This window comes from Lagopus leucura, unplaced genomic scaffold (genome assembly GCF_019238085.1).
Source record: "Lagopus leucura isolate 7727_CA_CO unplaced genomic scaffold, USGS_WTPT01 Super-Scaffold_100001, whole genome shotgun sequence".
Lineage (NCBI taxonomy): Eukaryota > Metazoa > Chordata > Aves > Galliformes > Phasianidae > Lagopus > Lagopus leucura.
In genome coordinates this window covers 18,415,120-18,432,516 of record NW_024962262.1, presented here as the reverse complement: position 1 = coordinate 18,432,516, position 17,397 = coordinate 18,415,120, and the positions used below count along the sequence as shown (strand labels likewise).

Sequence of the window (17,397 nt, the reverse complement as noted above, 5' to 3'; positions counted from 1 at the left end):
TCCTTGCATTTCACACTTTTTAATAAAACACTAGAACAGCTACATCAATTAAATGTACGTTTTTATTTTTATTTAATCTTTGAAGGCTCAGTAATACTCTTCTGTGCCTTATCAATTCTTTTCTGCTCTGGATTAAGTCAAGTTGTGAACATTTAACATGAAATATTATGGTCTAAGAAATTTCTTATCAAAGATCTTTTAAGTACAGCTAACACTTGTTTAGGTGCTAGGGTTAGTGCTGCAGGGTATAGATGAAATAAGTCATGGCAACACACAGCACTCTTTTAACATTTTGGGGATTTTCTTCCATCTCACTCTTGCCAGTCTCAGAAATTGTTGAAAAAATAGGAAACTAATAAAAAATGGCAATAAAATGTATTTTAAGTATTTTTCATTACACTATCCAGCAAGGAAATGATAGGACATTTTTTATGAGTCATGTTGTGTAATAGGCATGAGCCTTCTAGCTATTGCAGTCCTTCCCATTACATCTAAATTTTGCTTCTGGAAGGTAAAGAAGGCTTTTAAGGAAGAGAATTAGGTGTTGTGACATTCTAACACCAGTGTCGAGGAATGGATTTCAGAGCACTAACTTTGGGCTGTATAAATGATTTTAAGGAGATAAGGGTGCCTGACAAAAATGAAGGCTCACATATATGCAGTACCTTAAGATGTAATAGGGATGGAGGGCCAGTGCAGGAAATAAGACCCCCATTTCCTCCTGCTGTAGTTAACCCAGCAGGTGTCTGAACACCACATAGTTGTTTCCTTGCTTCCCTCACATTCCCAGTGGAATGGGGGAGAGAATCAGAAGAAAAAAAAAAAAAAAAAAGAAGCAGAATTCGTGGGTTGAGATAAAACTTTATACTAAGATAGAAAAATCAGTAAAGGATAATAGTTATGTCTGTATAAGTGATGCACAATCAATTGCTCACCACCCTGTGACCAGTGCCCAGCTAGCCCCCAAAGCAGTGGAAAAGAGCCGAATGAACTCCTGCCCCTTTCAAAACTCCTTCCACATGATGGTGTGGAATGTCTCTTTGACCAGTTTAAGTCAGCTATCTTAATTCTGTTCTGTCCCAGCTGCTTGGGCCTTTTGCTAAGAATCGCCTTGATTCTGTACAATACTGCTTAGGAGCAGATATAAACATCAGTGTGTTATCAACACGGTTTTTCTCCTAGACTAAAACATAGCATCATACAGACAATGAAGAAAAATCCATCCCGGATGAAATTATGAAATTATGACAAATTACTTGAGAAGAAAACAGGAATTAATTTTCTTTTTTCCCTTTCTGATAGTAAAAAAGAGTTTGGTATGTGGAAGTTCAAAATCACAATTTTGAATATTGGAGTTTTTTTCTGGTGGTGTGCTGGGAAGCCACATGGGTACAATGTGAACACGATTCAGTACCTTTTCCCTGACTTTCAGTTTCACTCATCAGGGACAGGGAACCAAGGTCAAAGTATGACACCACGCTGAGGAGCCAGTGATGAGGGCTGTTACTTTTACCAAGCCAAAACCACTTGACATGGGGGCATGTCCCTAGAATATTTTCTAGCAAAGGCAAGACATGATTCATAATGTAAAAATAATTTGCATTGGTGATAAGGGTGATGTGTAAGTGTCGTCTGAAGAAAATCTATCAGCATAGACATAGCTTCAAGAACACAATATAGCACATGGAAAACAAGCCAAAGAGATGAAATACTGCACTGAGTCTTTGAGCAATTTTCCTTGTTAACTTGGTAAAAGATGTAATGAGACTATAACTGCAATCGTTCTTGCCTATAATATGATTTTATCATGCCCCACATTGAGATGTATGACTGTAATACAAGCTTATAATGCCATGTAATGTCTTTCTCTTTATTGTATTTACAGCTTTATTTTCCAATCAGTGTACAAGTATTTACATAAAAACTAAATATGTCCTTAGTACCAAGACTTTTATTGAGAGACTATGCAATGAAATAAAGCTTTTCAAAGTACATTTTTATTTAAAATATTTATTACCGGCTTTAGAAAAATCTGTGTCTCAACTTCAGTAAGTCTCTTGAAATCATTTTTGTTCACCATTAAAGGTAATATATAACAGCATTAGGCAGGATTTAAAAATCTCCAACTGATCGTATTTTGTTTCCCCAGGTTCACAGCAGGCAAGTCTCACATTGAGGACTTTTTTGTTCACATACTATTGCACAATTTCATTTCTTTCTGAATATAAAGTGTGTAGCCTTTAATAGATTATAAGTTGTTCTATGCTAGGACACAATTTAAACTAAGGAAAGCTATTAAGCACAATTTTCAATCACAATCACATAATTGTAGGGTTTGGAAGGGATCTCTAGAGATCATCGAGTCCAACCCCCCTGCCAAAGCAGGCTTCCTACACCAGGTTGCACAGGTAGGCATCCAGGCAGGTTTTTAACATCTCCAGAGAAGTAGGCTCCACAACCTCTTAGGGCAGCCTGTTCCAGTGCTCCATCACCCTTACTGTGAAGAAGTTCTTGCACACATTTATGCAGAGCTGCCTATACTTCCTGAACATTGCCATTAATAAAAGTTATTTTAGAAGACTTATCTCTAGATGATAGTAGCTATTTGGCCCCAGGTTACGTGAATACAATTTTGAAATGTTTTTTATTAACAGCAATGTTCAAGGAATTCACATCTGGAAAAACTGAATTTTAATAGGTCTGAAGATGCCAAGGATCTACAATAAGATAAGATCTGAACACTTAGACTTCAGTAGTTTACAACACGATCTCTATCTTACCTGAGTCTCAAAGCATTCAGTAGTGGTAAAGTCAAAAATATTATGGGCAAATGTTTTCTCACTATAGTCTTTAGAAACCTTAATTGTGAAATCAAAGTTTTTTGTTGTTGTTGTTTTAATTTTCATCTTCATAGCAATTATTGACATGTGTGAGTGATGGTTATTGATTTCTCAGAGTGGCCAAATATTAGAAACATCAGTCTTACGGACCATAACTACTTCCAATGTATACAGCTAATTAATAACTTCTGTCTCTAATCAGTGATTTTTAATGTCTGATTTCTTTTTTGTCTTGCTGCTGCATGAAGGTAAAGCTTGCTACAGTAGGTGGACAAGTAGTGCATCTTCATCAATGTAAGCTTTTTTATTCACAAGACTTCATGTAGATGTGCTTCTCCATGAGTAGTTTCCTTTTAACTGCTTTTGATATTATTCTTTTCAATTCACATTTTATTTGAAACAAGATGTATAGTGTGTAAATGCATTTATTTTATTCTGTACACTGTCTCAAACGGAGTTTTCAAATATAGTTTCACGTATAGTTTTGGTTTCAGATAAAAGCACAAACTAAATTAATAAATGACCATGGTGTAACGGTTCAAAGTAGTTTAAAAAAAGCCTATTAATTCTGACTGGTTTATGGATCTCCTGTAGATTGCTATAGAAAGGAAAATATTGAAAGTGTGGTCCATCGTCCCTTAGCCACTTTCTAGCTACTGCAGACAGGCATATGAAATATCTTTTCAGGAACACATTAAATTGCTCCTCATAACTGATCATGTTGGGTTTTTTTTTTTTTCTCTTCATTATATGTGTATTCCAGAACTTCCCTACTCTGATGGTTCAAAGCATTCCAGTTTCTAATAGGAATATAGTAATGATTATTGATTCTTGTGCTTAATTTGTCAGCAAATTTGGACATGGGGCTTTTCCTGATTATAAATAGACTGTGGAGTGGATGGGATACCAAATCACCAAAGCATGAAAGCTTTGAATCAATGTGTGAAGCAGTACAGGTTGTTGCAGAGTTTGGGATTGACACTAATTACTGCTTTATTTAAATAAAATACTGGCAAAGTAGAAATTATTTCTAAGGAATTAGTGTGTTTCTCCTTTTATTATTACTAATATCTAACTAGTTTTAAACTTTTACTTAAACGGCAGTGATCCTTCACTCTGATAAAAATAATAGTTCTCTGGATACATATTTACCAGGGTGAAATCTAGGACTACAAGTAAGCACGTGTACTTTCTGAACCAGGTCCAGCAGCAAAGTTCAGTGTTTCTGAATAGGATTCCTTACAGCCAGTTTATTGTGCTGGTAATTGCCTACAGCCAAATCTGCTAATACCGAGCATGCACCTAGGCATATAGAAAACCTTCCTTAAATGAAAGAGCATACAAGGTGCAACCTGATTTAGGAAGCATCTGAAGCAACTTCAAGATGATTGAACTGGATTCAGATAGCGTATGTAAATGACTGAAGCAAAAATGTTCTGATTTCTTAGAAAGTGTGTTAATCACTAGAATTGAGCACCATGTATTAAGGACATGACTATGTGATTGTTTCAAGGAATTGTGGCTTCTTCCCTGCACAACAAGACACTTCCTAATGCCATTCCCTATTTTTGCAGGAAGGGAAGGTCTCTGGTCTTACAAGTTGACTTTGTTCATAGAATCATAGAATGGCTTGGGTTGAAAGTGACCCCAAGGATCATGAAGTTTCAACTCTCCTGCTACAGGCAGGGCCACCAACCTCCAGATCTGGTACTAGATCAGGTTGCCCAGGGCCCCATCCAGCCTAGCCTTAAGCGTCTCTGGGAGGAAGCATCCGCAACCTCTCTGGTCAGCCTGTTCCACCACCTCACCACTCTCTCTTGAAGAACTTCTCCCTGACATCCAATCTAAACCTTCCCTCCTTGACCTTAAAACCATTCTCCCTTGTCCCATAACTATCTACCCTTATAAAAAGTTGATTTCCATCTTTTCTATAATCCCCCTTCAAATACGGGAAGGCTACAGTGAGGTCTCCTCACAGCCTTCTCTTCTCCAGGTTGAATAATCCCAGCTCCCTGAGCCTGTCTTCATAGAGGAGGTGCTCTGGCCCTCTGTTCACTAGTATATGCCAAGAAAGTCATGATTATCAATGCCATTGCTACTGTTTTAAAGGGAAAAAAAAAAGAAGAGAAAAAAAAATGAAAACAAATTATGCTCAACTTTACTCAGTTACTTACACAAGAATTCCAGGTTGTAAGTAGCAAGTTATGAGAGACAACTTTCCGCAATTCTAAATTGGAGTTTTGAAGTGGGATGACACTGTAGATCGATTCCAACATCTACTGTGTCTTAGCAGTTAACTTGAAGCAGTTTCTTGCTTAGACTTGTTGCTTTTATAAGTTACTTAAGTCATAGTATGAGAAGATGGGGAAAATGTTAAAGCCTCAGTGCATTAGTGTTCACTATGTCTTTTACAGAGTATAGTTCTTCATACTTAATTGATCCTTGGGCTTGACTATTTTGGGGTAAGGATTTCAGTGAACTGCAAAGTAGTTGGAACTGGAGTGTTAGTACACATCTGCACCTACTCTTTGATTCTGGCATTTTATCTTTTGCTTTAAAATTTGATTTTAAAATCATTATTGATTTAAAATCGGTATTGATTTTCAAAACACTTATTTCTCCCTCACTCTTTTAACACAATCTAATCAAAAGCAGCTACAATGAAGCTTAAATTTTGTGTATTGACATAGGTGGCATGCTTTTCTCAGCTTGCAAATATGTGATCAGAATCAATAAAAGTAAACATTGAAGCAGAATGAGATATTTTAATTTATACGATGGGCTTATTATGTGTAATTATGAAGATGTGTTCATCTCCAATCTTTGGCCTTCTGTAATACAGGAAATCTGAAATGTACGTTATTGCATCTTCAGGGGCAAATTATTTTCCATAATACAGTATAAAAATTAGTTTTCTATTAATTTCACTTAGTTTTTCAGCTAAGTGAAAAAAACCAGCTATTATCAAAATTTAATTAAGAATTATTTATCTGCTCTAGAAGATGATAGAAAGGCATTTATTTTCCTCCACTTCCCAAAAGGTGATTGTGCCTGTAAAATTTGCTGAGATTGTCCAAGAAAGTGTGTAAAATCCTCATCCATCACTGGGAGCCTCTGGTCAGGGAATGACAGTGCAGTAAATATCTTCAGCAGCTGCCTTTTAATGTACAAGCTGTTTTTGGTAGGAATTTTCAGCTCTCACATAAAACACACTGTCATGAGTGACTGCCTGTGCTCCAAAGTCATTACTATTGGGATGATGGAACATCTTTCAGAGAATAACCAAAAAAACTTTAAATGTCATGTCAAGTTTGCTGAAGCCATTTTCAAGCCTTGTTCAAGGTTACATGAATATTGAGTATGCCTGTTTTTAAAAAGTTTGAGATCTATGAGAGGGACTCTTCAGATTCTGGAGCTGCGTGCAGAGAGGAAATCTGTCTGTTAATACACGTCAGCCAACAAAGCTGAATCTGAACCAAGCACAGCTTCCTCTGACAGTTAATACCAATGATACTTAGCAAAAAGTAGCAGATTCTTAAAATTGCTTAGCTGCCTAAATAATAAATAAGAATTGTTACAATGGAAGTAGATTTTTTTATATTTCAAAATCTGATCAATTAAAAAATATGTAGGAAATTTAATTAACCAGATAGAAGTTTGGAAGCCATTGTGAAGTGCTGAGTAGTGTCTTCTCTTTGACTCAAGTGAGAAAGAAGGATCCTGTCAGTCTCTGTTCTTGATTTTATGGGAAATATGGATGCTAATCTAATAAAGTTGTGTAAAGTCTGCATCACTTCCAGGAGACCAGGCCTGCCACTTTTTTCTTCTTGACATTGTTCTTGACTCTTTGAACATCATTAGTCTTTTTAATGTGTCATCTGCATGTGAAATTTTGTCTCATCAAGAGATGTTTTTAAATTACAGAATATTGAAACTGAGTATTTTACACTGAGATGAAATTTATTTGTTTTATCTTTCACAGAGAACCAGAAAGCACAACTAGAGAAGTCGTGTTCACGCCACAATATCAGCTTAAACTCGACAAGAAGCCCGGTCACCAAAGAGGTTACTTATGATGTGGAAACAAGTTGTATGGCATGGAACAAGGCTGCTGGGAGAAAGGAAGCCTATAACGGAGAAGGCAACAAAGAAAGGAAAACAGAGCGTAACGGGTCTCCTTCTAAGGGAGAAACCATTCCAGAGGTAGAAGCTCTCCTGGCAAGGCTGCGAGCACTATAGAATATAAAGGATTAAATCAAAGCTTTAAAACAAACTGTAATAGATAGCTTGAAAAGATACACTAATTTTCCATTATTGACATTATGTACTTCTGAATTCCAAACTTCTCTATGTATTAATACTCTACTTCCAAACTGCACAGCACCAGACTTGTTTTTCTTCTCATTAAAAAGATTTTTTGTTATGCCTTTATGTACTGAGACTACAAAAAAAAAAATATCAGCAGAAACAAATAATACATTATTCCAAGTCACAGTCATTTTATTCAACAAACTGCTGACCATATGTTTTGAGAACTTCTCAAAATAGGTGTATCTCATAAATATTGTTAGATCACCATGCCTGGGAATAAGGGAATGCAAGAAAAGTAGTCTTATGTTTTCCACTGCAATTTCTGTTCTGAAGAGATATTAGTACCTAAAAGGTGTTATTACAGCAACATTTGCAACTATAGTAATGGGAAATGTGTATCACATAAGTTTTTCAGACATGTTCCAGTTTGAGTTCATTGAAGAGCTCCAAAGTTTGCTTAATATGCTTTTACAAAATGGAAATCCATGGACAGTAAACAGAAAAATCTATGCAGATTATATACTTTATGTGTGAATAATATATTGCTCCTCTTAATCTTAGTTATGCCAATTATATCAAGATAATATATATCTAATTTCTGTGAATGCAGTGTTTTGCAATCGTATCTGTAGTGGGCAGAAGGTCTTTCTCCACAGTTATTTACCAATGTCATTTTTTAATCTTTTCACATGTGAGTTAATATGTTTCTACAAAAGGAACATATAATGGAAAAGTTTCTACAATTGGTTTTTCACAAACTCATTTTCCAGTAGCCCATAAAGTCTTATTTGCTGGCACAATAGGAAACTTGCACATAATTGCATCTCTTTTATCGCACTGTCGTTGTACATTGTTACATGTTCGCTATCATATTTATTAATTGCACGTCATAAAGAATTGCTACCTACGTTACCAAGTAGGAAGTTACTATTAGTATCTTTGCTCCATTATTTAAAACTTCCTTATTATTAGAGCGTATTAGGTATCTAGTGTCTTTCTTCTAAATTACTCTATTTTTCTTTACAAAACACTGAAAAACATGTCTTTCAATAAGAGTCAGTTATGAAACCAGTGTTTCAGTGCTTCAGTGCTTTTTATATCCTTGTTTAAGTTGCCTTCTTACTTTCTGCACTAAACATTAATAAAGTTAATTAGAACTCTGAAATTGGGCCTGTTTATACATACTGCATGGAGTGTTTTTCAGCCATCATGGGAATCAATCTCGTGTTTCTGGGGCTGTTGTAACCATCATTATATGCTCTAATTACATTTCCTGCATTAGCTTTTGAAAAATAGAAAATATGAAGAGAAGCCAGGGAAAGATGCAGGGAAATTCTGTCAGACCATCATTTATTCAGTGCTGCTTGCAAAACAATGGGCAGGGGTGTCAAACAAGGCTGTCTTTGGTGCCTTTTAGTGAGTGAACAGCAACTGCTAATCTCATAAAAACTAAAGTAAAAGCTCACGCTGGAGTTAATAATGTCCTCTCCAGTCACTACAGTAAGTTGTAATCCATAATTTTGCATAATGCAACTGTTGCTAAAGTACCACTACAATCTTCTGCACCTTGTCAACTGTTAAGACTTACTACACATGCTCACAGGGTACCATTCAAATTGCAGTCGACAGAGTACAGTACGCTTGACTAAATAAAACTAAATGAAATATATTTTGAAGAAAGAAAAATACAGTTGCTGAAGAATGTGTTAGAATAAAAGGGCTGGGCATGGAGAACTACCTCTGAAGTACGAACGTGATGGCCAGCTGAATGAAGGTGGATGTACAAACTCGTTTTCATTAACAGTTTCATTACATTTGTTCACTTGAATAAGTGAGTAACAGTCCACACCAGAACTGACAGTTCAGGACACCAATGTGTCATTTTTCAAGCAAATCAAATTAATGAAGCTACCTAGTGGAATTCTCAATAATCAAAGAGCTCCTAGCAGCCTAGCATCTTCTGATTTAAAAGTAAATATTTACTTTTAAAACTATAGATCTTAAGCCATCTTTTTGTACAGGCCGAGAAGCTCTAAGGAATGTATTCCAGGGCTTTTGGTCCTTGTTAGATGTTGTGTTTCTGAATTCATACTTCCAAGCAGACATCAAGTTAATTCACAGTTTCTTCTGTATAAGTAGGAGAATAAAAGAAGCTTTGTAACTTTTCACAACCCATGTAAATACAGTGTGTAGTTTTTCCCCTTCAGCGTTTCCTTTTACCATTGTAATGTGATGTAATCAGGATTGAAGTACACAGTCCAGTTGGTGTACACAATAAGTTTTCTCTCTGCATTTCACCCTTCCTTATAAGTAAACAATTAAGATCTTTTGAATAGGAAAAATAAATACATGGTTTAATGGATTCAAGTAACAGTAACCTTGAGAATATTATGTCTCTATTCCATTATATGCTCTTATGCTTTTATTAAAGTGTAAAACTCGGCTTCTAAATTGTATGGGGTAAATTGTTTTAATTCACTTAATTCATTAACTGAGTTTAAAATTTAAAGCTAAATAAATTTTTTTTTAAATGAATGCAGATTTTTAATGCTGTGTGCTAGTTATTTTTAGTAGGACGTTTTTAGTAAGTATCAAGCCTACTGCCTCATCTGTAGGATTGAACCGAAGGTTTCACATGAAGTGAAAAACCCTCTGTTTCTGTAATTCACACCTGAAGATTAAGTCCCTATTAAAAAAAAAAAGCTTCCTGCTATCTTCAGACATAACTGTTCAAAGAAAAGCATTTGAGAGATCTTGTGGGGTATACTCCACTGCTCATTCCTTACTTGAGCAGCATACAGCAGGCAAAAACAGCAGGGGCTTTTCTTGCCAGTAAGCTGTAAGGGTCTAACACATTTTTGATACTTCACATTCATTTGGGATGACTTTTCATTTACTTCAGTAGAAGAATTTTGATTATTTCATCAATTTTTAGTTTACTTATACACCGGATTATTCATGGCAGTGGTCTAAATTCATACATAAATAATTCTAATGGCTTGACCTTCTCAAGATATTAATGTTTGCTATCAGTTTCCTCAAGCTATATGCAACCAAGCTTGACATCTGACTTATGGACCATAGGTGATATACTAGTCCATATGAACGCAGAACGAAAAATGATGGCAGTGACTTTATTACCAAACAGTACAGTGGCACTGTGGCTGCCGTGGCATACAGTCCTGTTCTGAATTAAACACATCATTAACAGAGCATGGATCAGCAATCTGGAAAAACTATTTACTTTGCACTCTCCATTAATTATGACAATACTTTAAAAAAAAAAAGTTGGGGAAAAAAAAAAAAGTTGGAAAAAAACCCTCAGATGCAGCTGTTGTACACAATTTTTCTGCAGCACTTACTTGTCTGAAACCACCTTATATGACCAGCCCTCAGCCTAGCCCAGCCGAAGTCATACTTTCTGGACCTAAATGGGTTAATGCTGAGCAACTTGAAGCACTGCAACCCTTTGGGCTTCTGTAATAAAAGCTGGAAAAGAAGACATTTACTGCTAACTTCTGCTGCAGCCATTTCTAATGAGCAGGAACAAATTATAATTTTTACAATAATCTTTCCAAGCCTTACAGTACCTGGTGTCTATAAAACAAATGGACAAGCAGGGGTTGGTAAACCCAAAGCCACAGCACCTAAAACGTTGTAATAAGAAAGCAGAGGCAAGCGAGAGAGCCCAGGAAAAAAAAAAAAAAATAAAAGCAATTACATGAAAACATTGTAACATTGTTTTCTCTAGAACAAAATAAAGCCTTGCTATACCAGCTCCTGTTGTTTTAATGTGATGTGTTTGTTATACACAACTGAACTAAAGCAGAAAAATAACTTCACTTAAAAGTCAAAGTCTGAGGAACTGCTTGTCTGGCTCACTAAATAAATTAAAAAATAATAGATGACTTGCAGCTTTTATGTGTTCAGTCTTACATTATGCCAAGTTTCCTACAGGTAAGAAATGCTGAGATGATCGCCTTGTGTTAATTATACAAGAGATTAATCAACTTTATTTAAATTATTCTGGCATGTGATGCAAGCACCTTTTACAGTTTTACTACTTCTGGTTGTGAAAGCATGCCAGTAAAGCATTCTGGTCACTGTAACATCACTGAAGAACAGGTGAGAAGTGGTCCAGATAAAATTTTTCTCTCCCTTCCAGAGATAGCCATTAAGTTTGATACGTTAGCTGAGTACATTTTAAACTCCAATGTACTTTTATTTTCCTTCAGAAGTGCAGCTTTTTCTTTTTGTGATCCATGCAATGTCATGCACTGAAGAATTATTAAGGGAAATATTTTCTGACAACGTACCAAGCAGATGACTTGCATGCAACGTCAGTCTCATATACCACAGAGGCATAACTCTTGAATGTAATCCAAAGAGAGACAGATAAGGTTTTTCACTCCACCAAAAGAAAATAGTTCCTTTCATCTAAATGAGCTTATTCCACTGCTGGTATTGGAGCTGCATTTATTTCTGGAGGGTAATATACCTCTCTTTTAAAATCTGTGTTATATTACCCAGAAAAAAAAAAAAAAAAAAAAAAAAATTAACTATGGAAAGGCAGAATTGAGGAGACTTCGTAGCAGAGTTGATTAATGTGCTGCCTGATTTCATTTCTGGGACCTGAAACTGCATCTAGTGTGGAATGAAGCAACTGGAAAAAAAATAGTCTTATCTGACATCTTTAAAGGTCATGAAGGAAATGATGGTGGGTGATCCAGAGTTGGTATGGCCACAGGTGTCTTGTCTATTTGAAGACATATATCAGAATATCCTCAGAATAGCAATATTGTTGGGCTGCTCGTTTGCAATGCTCTCAAGCTATAAGAGGAAGGAAAAGTCTGACAGATAAATATGAATCCCCAGAAAACCTCAGAATATTTTCTTAAATTCAAGGGTCAGTCCTGCTCCCATTCACTTTGAAAGGTAAAGTAAGAGCATAAGGAGTCAGATGAGTTCACATAACATCTCTGTACAATCATACGGGGCAACGCTGCTCTTGGTAGCTATGCATGCTGACACAGAGAAGGCAGTACAGAAGGCAGTCTGTCCTCATAGTGTTTCAGATTGGAAGAAGCCACAAGAATGCTGGTCAACAAACTTGAGCTCAGATCCTAGGGTCAAAATATAAGGGCTGCTCCAAAAGTAATGCTTCCTATTTCGTTGTATTGGCCCACAGTGTCAGAGATGGATGTCTGCAGTATGGCAATAGAGGTTGAACCTTCCCACCAATATTCCATTACACGTTGTTACCATGTGACAGATGGCAGCAGAGGGGCAGTCTGACAAAATGGTGTTTGATATGGACGTGCATATGAAGCACGGATTTCTCTATGCAGAAAAAACTGCACCTAGTGATATTCATTAATGCTTGGGTCACTACTGCTGGTGCAAATTTTATTAGCACAGCATGCAGGCTCTTGTTCATTGCTGCTGAAAGTGCATGCCTAATGGTGGTGACTTTGTTGAAAACTAGCATTCTGTAGTTGAGAATTTGCTCTGTTGAATAGTATTGTTTTCTTTGTATCTCTTGTAGTTTCCATGGAAATAAACAGGAGGCATTACTTTCGGAGTGACCTACATAATAACCAAAAAACAAAACGAAAAGCCAACAGTTCTACAGACACAAATACAATAAAAGACTGCCTCTGTAAAATTCGAGATGTCAAAATCGCTACAGAAGGTCTGCAAAGAAAACTTGAAGTATGTCAACGTTGCAAGCCTGATGACTACATGCAAGCTACAAATTCAGAAGGACCTTTAAATCTCAATTACTTGGGTTTCTTTGCTATATGCTGTTCTGTCTCTTCTCGAAATTTTCAGTGCAAAGCAAACCATAACCTTTACAGTCTATAACTGTTAGTAACAATAATAAATACATAAACAGCTTTTGTGAAAGTGCTGCTTAATTTGTTGCATCTTAATATGAAGATTGTTTTACATAGTTGAAAACATGCATTGCAACAAGACTCTTTCCATTAAGTAAGACAGAAACGGCAATTATGCAGTCTGGATTTTTTGCTAATGAAGTGTACTTTCTGCTAATGGATAGGAAAGCAAAGCAGTGAAGTCAAACAAGTCACCTTGATAGTATAATGCAAGACCCATCAATTTTGCACAGGCATTCTTCAGTAATGAATCCTGGAGCACAACCCATCAACATTTCTCCTGAAAGACAACAACTGAGGTAAAGGAACCACAGTAAGTGGTTTGAAATGAAAAATGGGATAAGAGCTTTCTACTCCTTTAAAATTGGAATTGATTATGCCAAATTTATCTACAAGGTGCCTGAGCAGTGCATTAAAAATGCTTAGACAGAAAAAAATATGTTCTCATTGTGCAGTTGGTGGCACAATGCCACATTGTGCTACGACATCACAGTAAGATAGCTGGGGCCATATCTTCATATCTTTCCTTGAATCAACCAACTCTGTGGACAATCCGATGCAATAGAGATTCGAGTCATTGTGTGTTTTTTCTTTTTTTTTTTTTTCACTTGAGATGTAACAGGTTCAAATCCACAGTACAGATTCAATGCTGAAACCATAGGATGGCAGAGGAAAAAAGTCAGCTTTTTGTCTGTCTCTGCAGAGAATAGTGGTCACTCTGGTCCATAAAGAACAGAATGAGCTCTCATTAACTTCAGCCCCTGAATACAATTTTCTACTTCTTGATTACCAAATCCCCAAAGAAGAATCAGAAGGTTTTATTTTTCTCAGATATACTGCGCTACAGTAAATCTTTCTACAAACTAATAAACAGTTTAAATTCAGTAGCATCTAGATAGAGCATCAAAATCAACAGGCAAGAACAAATTAAACTCTTCTTGTGAAAGACAGCACAGGATCATTGCTTCCTGTTTCCTTCCCAGTGTATTTAATACTAAATACATAAATCTATATCAAAATAAAGACAGAATTTCTTTTAATTACATACAACTAAGAAGATACAGTGTTCATGCTGTACCTACTACCAGGACGCTTTGATTAGCGACAGTTGTCTCATTGAATTAACCTGTCCCATTATTCAGTGCAAAGCAAGTCCAATGTATGAACACAGATGGCCATGGTAAGGGCCTAATCCTGTGACGTCCCCTACATGTCCTCATAAATACTCAGCTCATCATCCTCAAATGGCACAAAGTCATTCAGAGCACAGGGTTTCTACAACCTCTCAGGATCATGCCCTAATGAATAAAATATACAAAGGTGACTTGAGTAAAATCCTTTCCAATGTGCTGACAACAGTAAAATAAAATATTCCTCTTAGGACATTTTCCTGGCAGAACATTTTGACCCCTGTATGACTGGCCTTGAGAAAAGAATGGGTAATGCTCTAACCAATTCATCCAACCGATTTTACGGCATTTTTGTTTTGCCAAATGTTGGGCATGTTGTGTAGATCACCACTGAAAAATGAAAATTGTTCATAAGTGCAGCAGATGTAAAATATTAGACAGAGCTTGCAATATCTTTTTAACTTCAAGTGCCCTGCATGTAAACTGTACTGTTAATTGTTTCATTTGGAAGCAAAAACATTTTATTCTGTTTTACAAATCTGCCTCATACTGTACACCAAGCAGTACCCCAGAAATCCAACTTTGTCCTTGTCCGCTGATGAAATTTTACCATTATACAGTAATTGCTGTGCCCTGAACTCTTATCCCCCCTACAGATTTAATATTTCTCCAAAGAGAATGGTTCTTCTTAAAGTGGTATTATTTTATCCTTACAGTGCAGCTCACTAAACTTGCCTTTTGCCCCCTTGTTCTTAGACTTTAAAAGGAGACTACAGCAATCTGATAGAGCACCCACTGAGAAGAAATCAAAGGCTCTTGTTGACTTCAGAGACTGTTAGAGACAACTCCTAAATGGGATGACTCAAAGTGCAGCTCTAGCCTGGAGGCAGCTATACAGATGGTGTTGTGGGGCTTTATTGTCTCATTGCTTCTGGCTCCAATCTGTGCAGTTTTTACATATAATTATTATTTTCTTGTTGCTAGCCCAATAAATATGATGCTGAATAGGCGAGTTGAGTTCTGCCTGCCTGAAATTTTAAGCAGCAAAAACAATCCTACAATCACTATTCACATTAACACCTAAGTGCTGCCAAGTTCAAGGAAATGAAAGAAAGGCTATCAATCAAGAGCAAGAATGGGTCTTGGGTACAGTTCTCATTTTCCTTAAAAGAGCCACAGCCATTAAGTCCACTCAAGAAGAGTATACAAAGGATCTGCAAGGCAGCATTTCTGTTAGTGACTGAACCAATTGAAGGACAAAGCAACAGGCAAGTCATTTTGAAGGCCACTGTCCCAGGACAAGCTGTCTCCTTACTGCCTGTTGTGGTATCTACAGAGAGTACAGGAGTGGGATGGCACAGGTCAGGCTTGTTTCAGGGTCAGTTTAACAATTATACAGTATGGGTGACTGAGGCCAAATGTGTTGGCCCACATTCTGACACAGTTCTGGCATTCCTATATAATTCCTTTAAGAGCAAAGTACATTAGTGCACATCTCCTGTCCATCCAGCACTAACACAGACATAGATTACTGACTAGAAGTAAAAAATATCTGAGTGAAATTTTCTCTGTTATGCAGAACAAAACTAACTCCTTTAGTATATGTCAAGGTATAAGAGCATAGTGCAGTATATAACCTTACCAAGAAACTGATCAGGTTGTTTGAATGAAATAGTTACCATCAGTAGTTTGTGCATATGGTTGTCATTAACAAGTGAAAGAAAGTTAATGCTGGTAAAGTTAAATTAACATGAAATGCCTGACTTGTCTTATTCAGTCATTTGACAGTGGCATATGCTCCTGCTTTACACATGAAAGCTTAATTACAATATTTCAGGTGGAAAACTAGTTAATTATATAAAAATGAGACCCAGAAGTCTGTAGTATGACACCTTTCCGTGCTTCCCAGGGGATATCATGCATGAAGGAAGATGCTTATTGTTGGCAACGTTGATCTAAGGCCAGCAGGAAGGCACTGTCACTGAAATAGAGGGTCCCTGCATACAGTCCAGCTATAATGAAGAGCAAAATTCATTTTATATAAATTGTTCTTTGTAACAAAGCTCTTTTTCCTAGGACAATACACTGTCTCTTGTGTGGGATTCATTTTACCTAAGTTCAGACAATTCTGATGTAATAGCGTCCAGCCGAGGTAATCACTCATTCTGGCTTTCTTCCTATATAGAAAAGGCCAGTTTGAGCTCTTTCCACCTAATATGTAAAGAGGAGAGAAATGAGTCTATAGCCATGTCTATTTCCCTTCTCTGACTAAAGAGAGGGCCTGAGGGGACCAGCTCAGATGTGGGCAGATGAATCCGAGCATTTGCAAATGATTAGAGGGATCAGTGCAGTGTGCCACATGAGTCTAGAATAAAGGGTAGCTGAAGCCCTACTCAGCAACCTGTTATGAACTTCACTTGCTTTGTTCTTCCTTGGCAAGATTAAAACAGCATCCACTTCTACACCTCTCAAAAGGAGGAGGTGAGTTGAATCCTCTTGCCAGTAAATTGAATGGCATTAGCACAACATTTTTTTTTCCTTCCACAACTTAAGAAATACCAGGAAATCTTCTACCTAATGACCTTTCCTTTCACATTTCAATTGACTGTAAACTGGACATACCTCCCCAAGGCTGAAGCCCAAGCTATGATCCAGCATTGCACACATTTTAATCTAGAGTTCAATGGAGTTGTCTGTTTTCTCATGGATTTTCAGCTCAGTTCAGTTTATCCACCTTTGATTCAGCCACCAGTATTCAGTCATTAAGCCTGTAGCAAAATGGTGATTCACCGAGGAAGTGTCTACTTTTACTCTTCATGCTGTATGTTTCCATACCTTGAATCAGTCTTTGTCTCGTACAACAGCTATTCACAGCCTGAATTCTATTGAAAATACACAACTTCTGCAAATACCTCAGCTTCATACCTGTGTGTAGTCACTTATAAAGCCTGTTTGCCAACTCACATCTACCAGTATGAAAACTCTCTCTAAAAATACTGCATAAGATATACAGTACAAGGCTGTGCTTTCACCTTAGGCTTTTGATGACAAGAACAACTACTTGAGCTTCATCTGAGGGGTTATAATGTGACTTTAAGTTCTTCATAAAAAATATAGAAAAAGATATAGCTTAAGAAGATATCAAAAGTCTTGCAATTGTGGTTGCTTTTTTTTTTTTTATTTCAGAAAACATGATGAACAAGAAAAAAATAGAAAAAA

The 17,397-nt window shown here is 36.7% G+C and overlaps 1 protein-coding gene across 1 annotated transcript in view; it reads left to right on the top strand.

Moving 5' to 3' along the window:
- DIAPH3 (diaphanous related formin 3) overlaps positions 1 to 7,079 on the top strand; it is a 229,452-nt gene extending 222,373 nt beyond the window's left edge. Inside the window, exon 28 of the mRNA XM_042867343.1 lies at positions 6,823 to 7,079. Coding sequence (XP_042723277.1) covers positions 6,823 to 7,079 — 257 coding nt within the window. The remainder of the gene's footprint in view (positions 1 to 6,822) is intronic.
- The last annotated feature ends 10,318 nt before the right edge of the window (positions 7,080 to 17,397 follow it).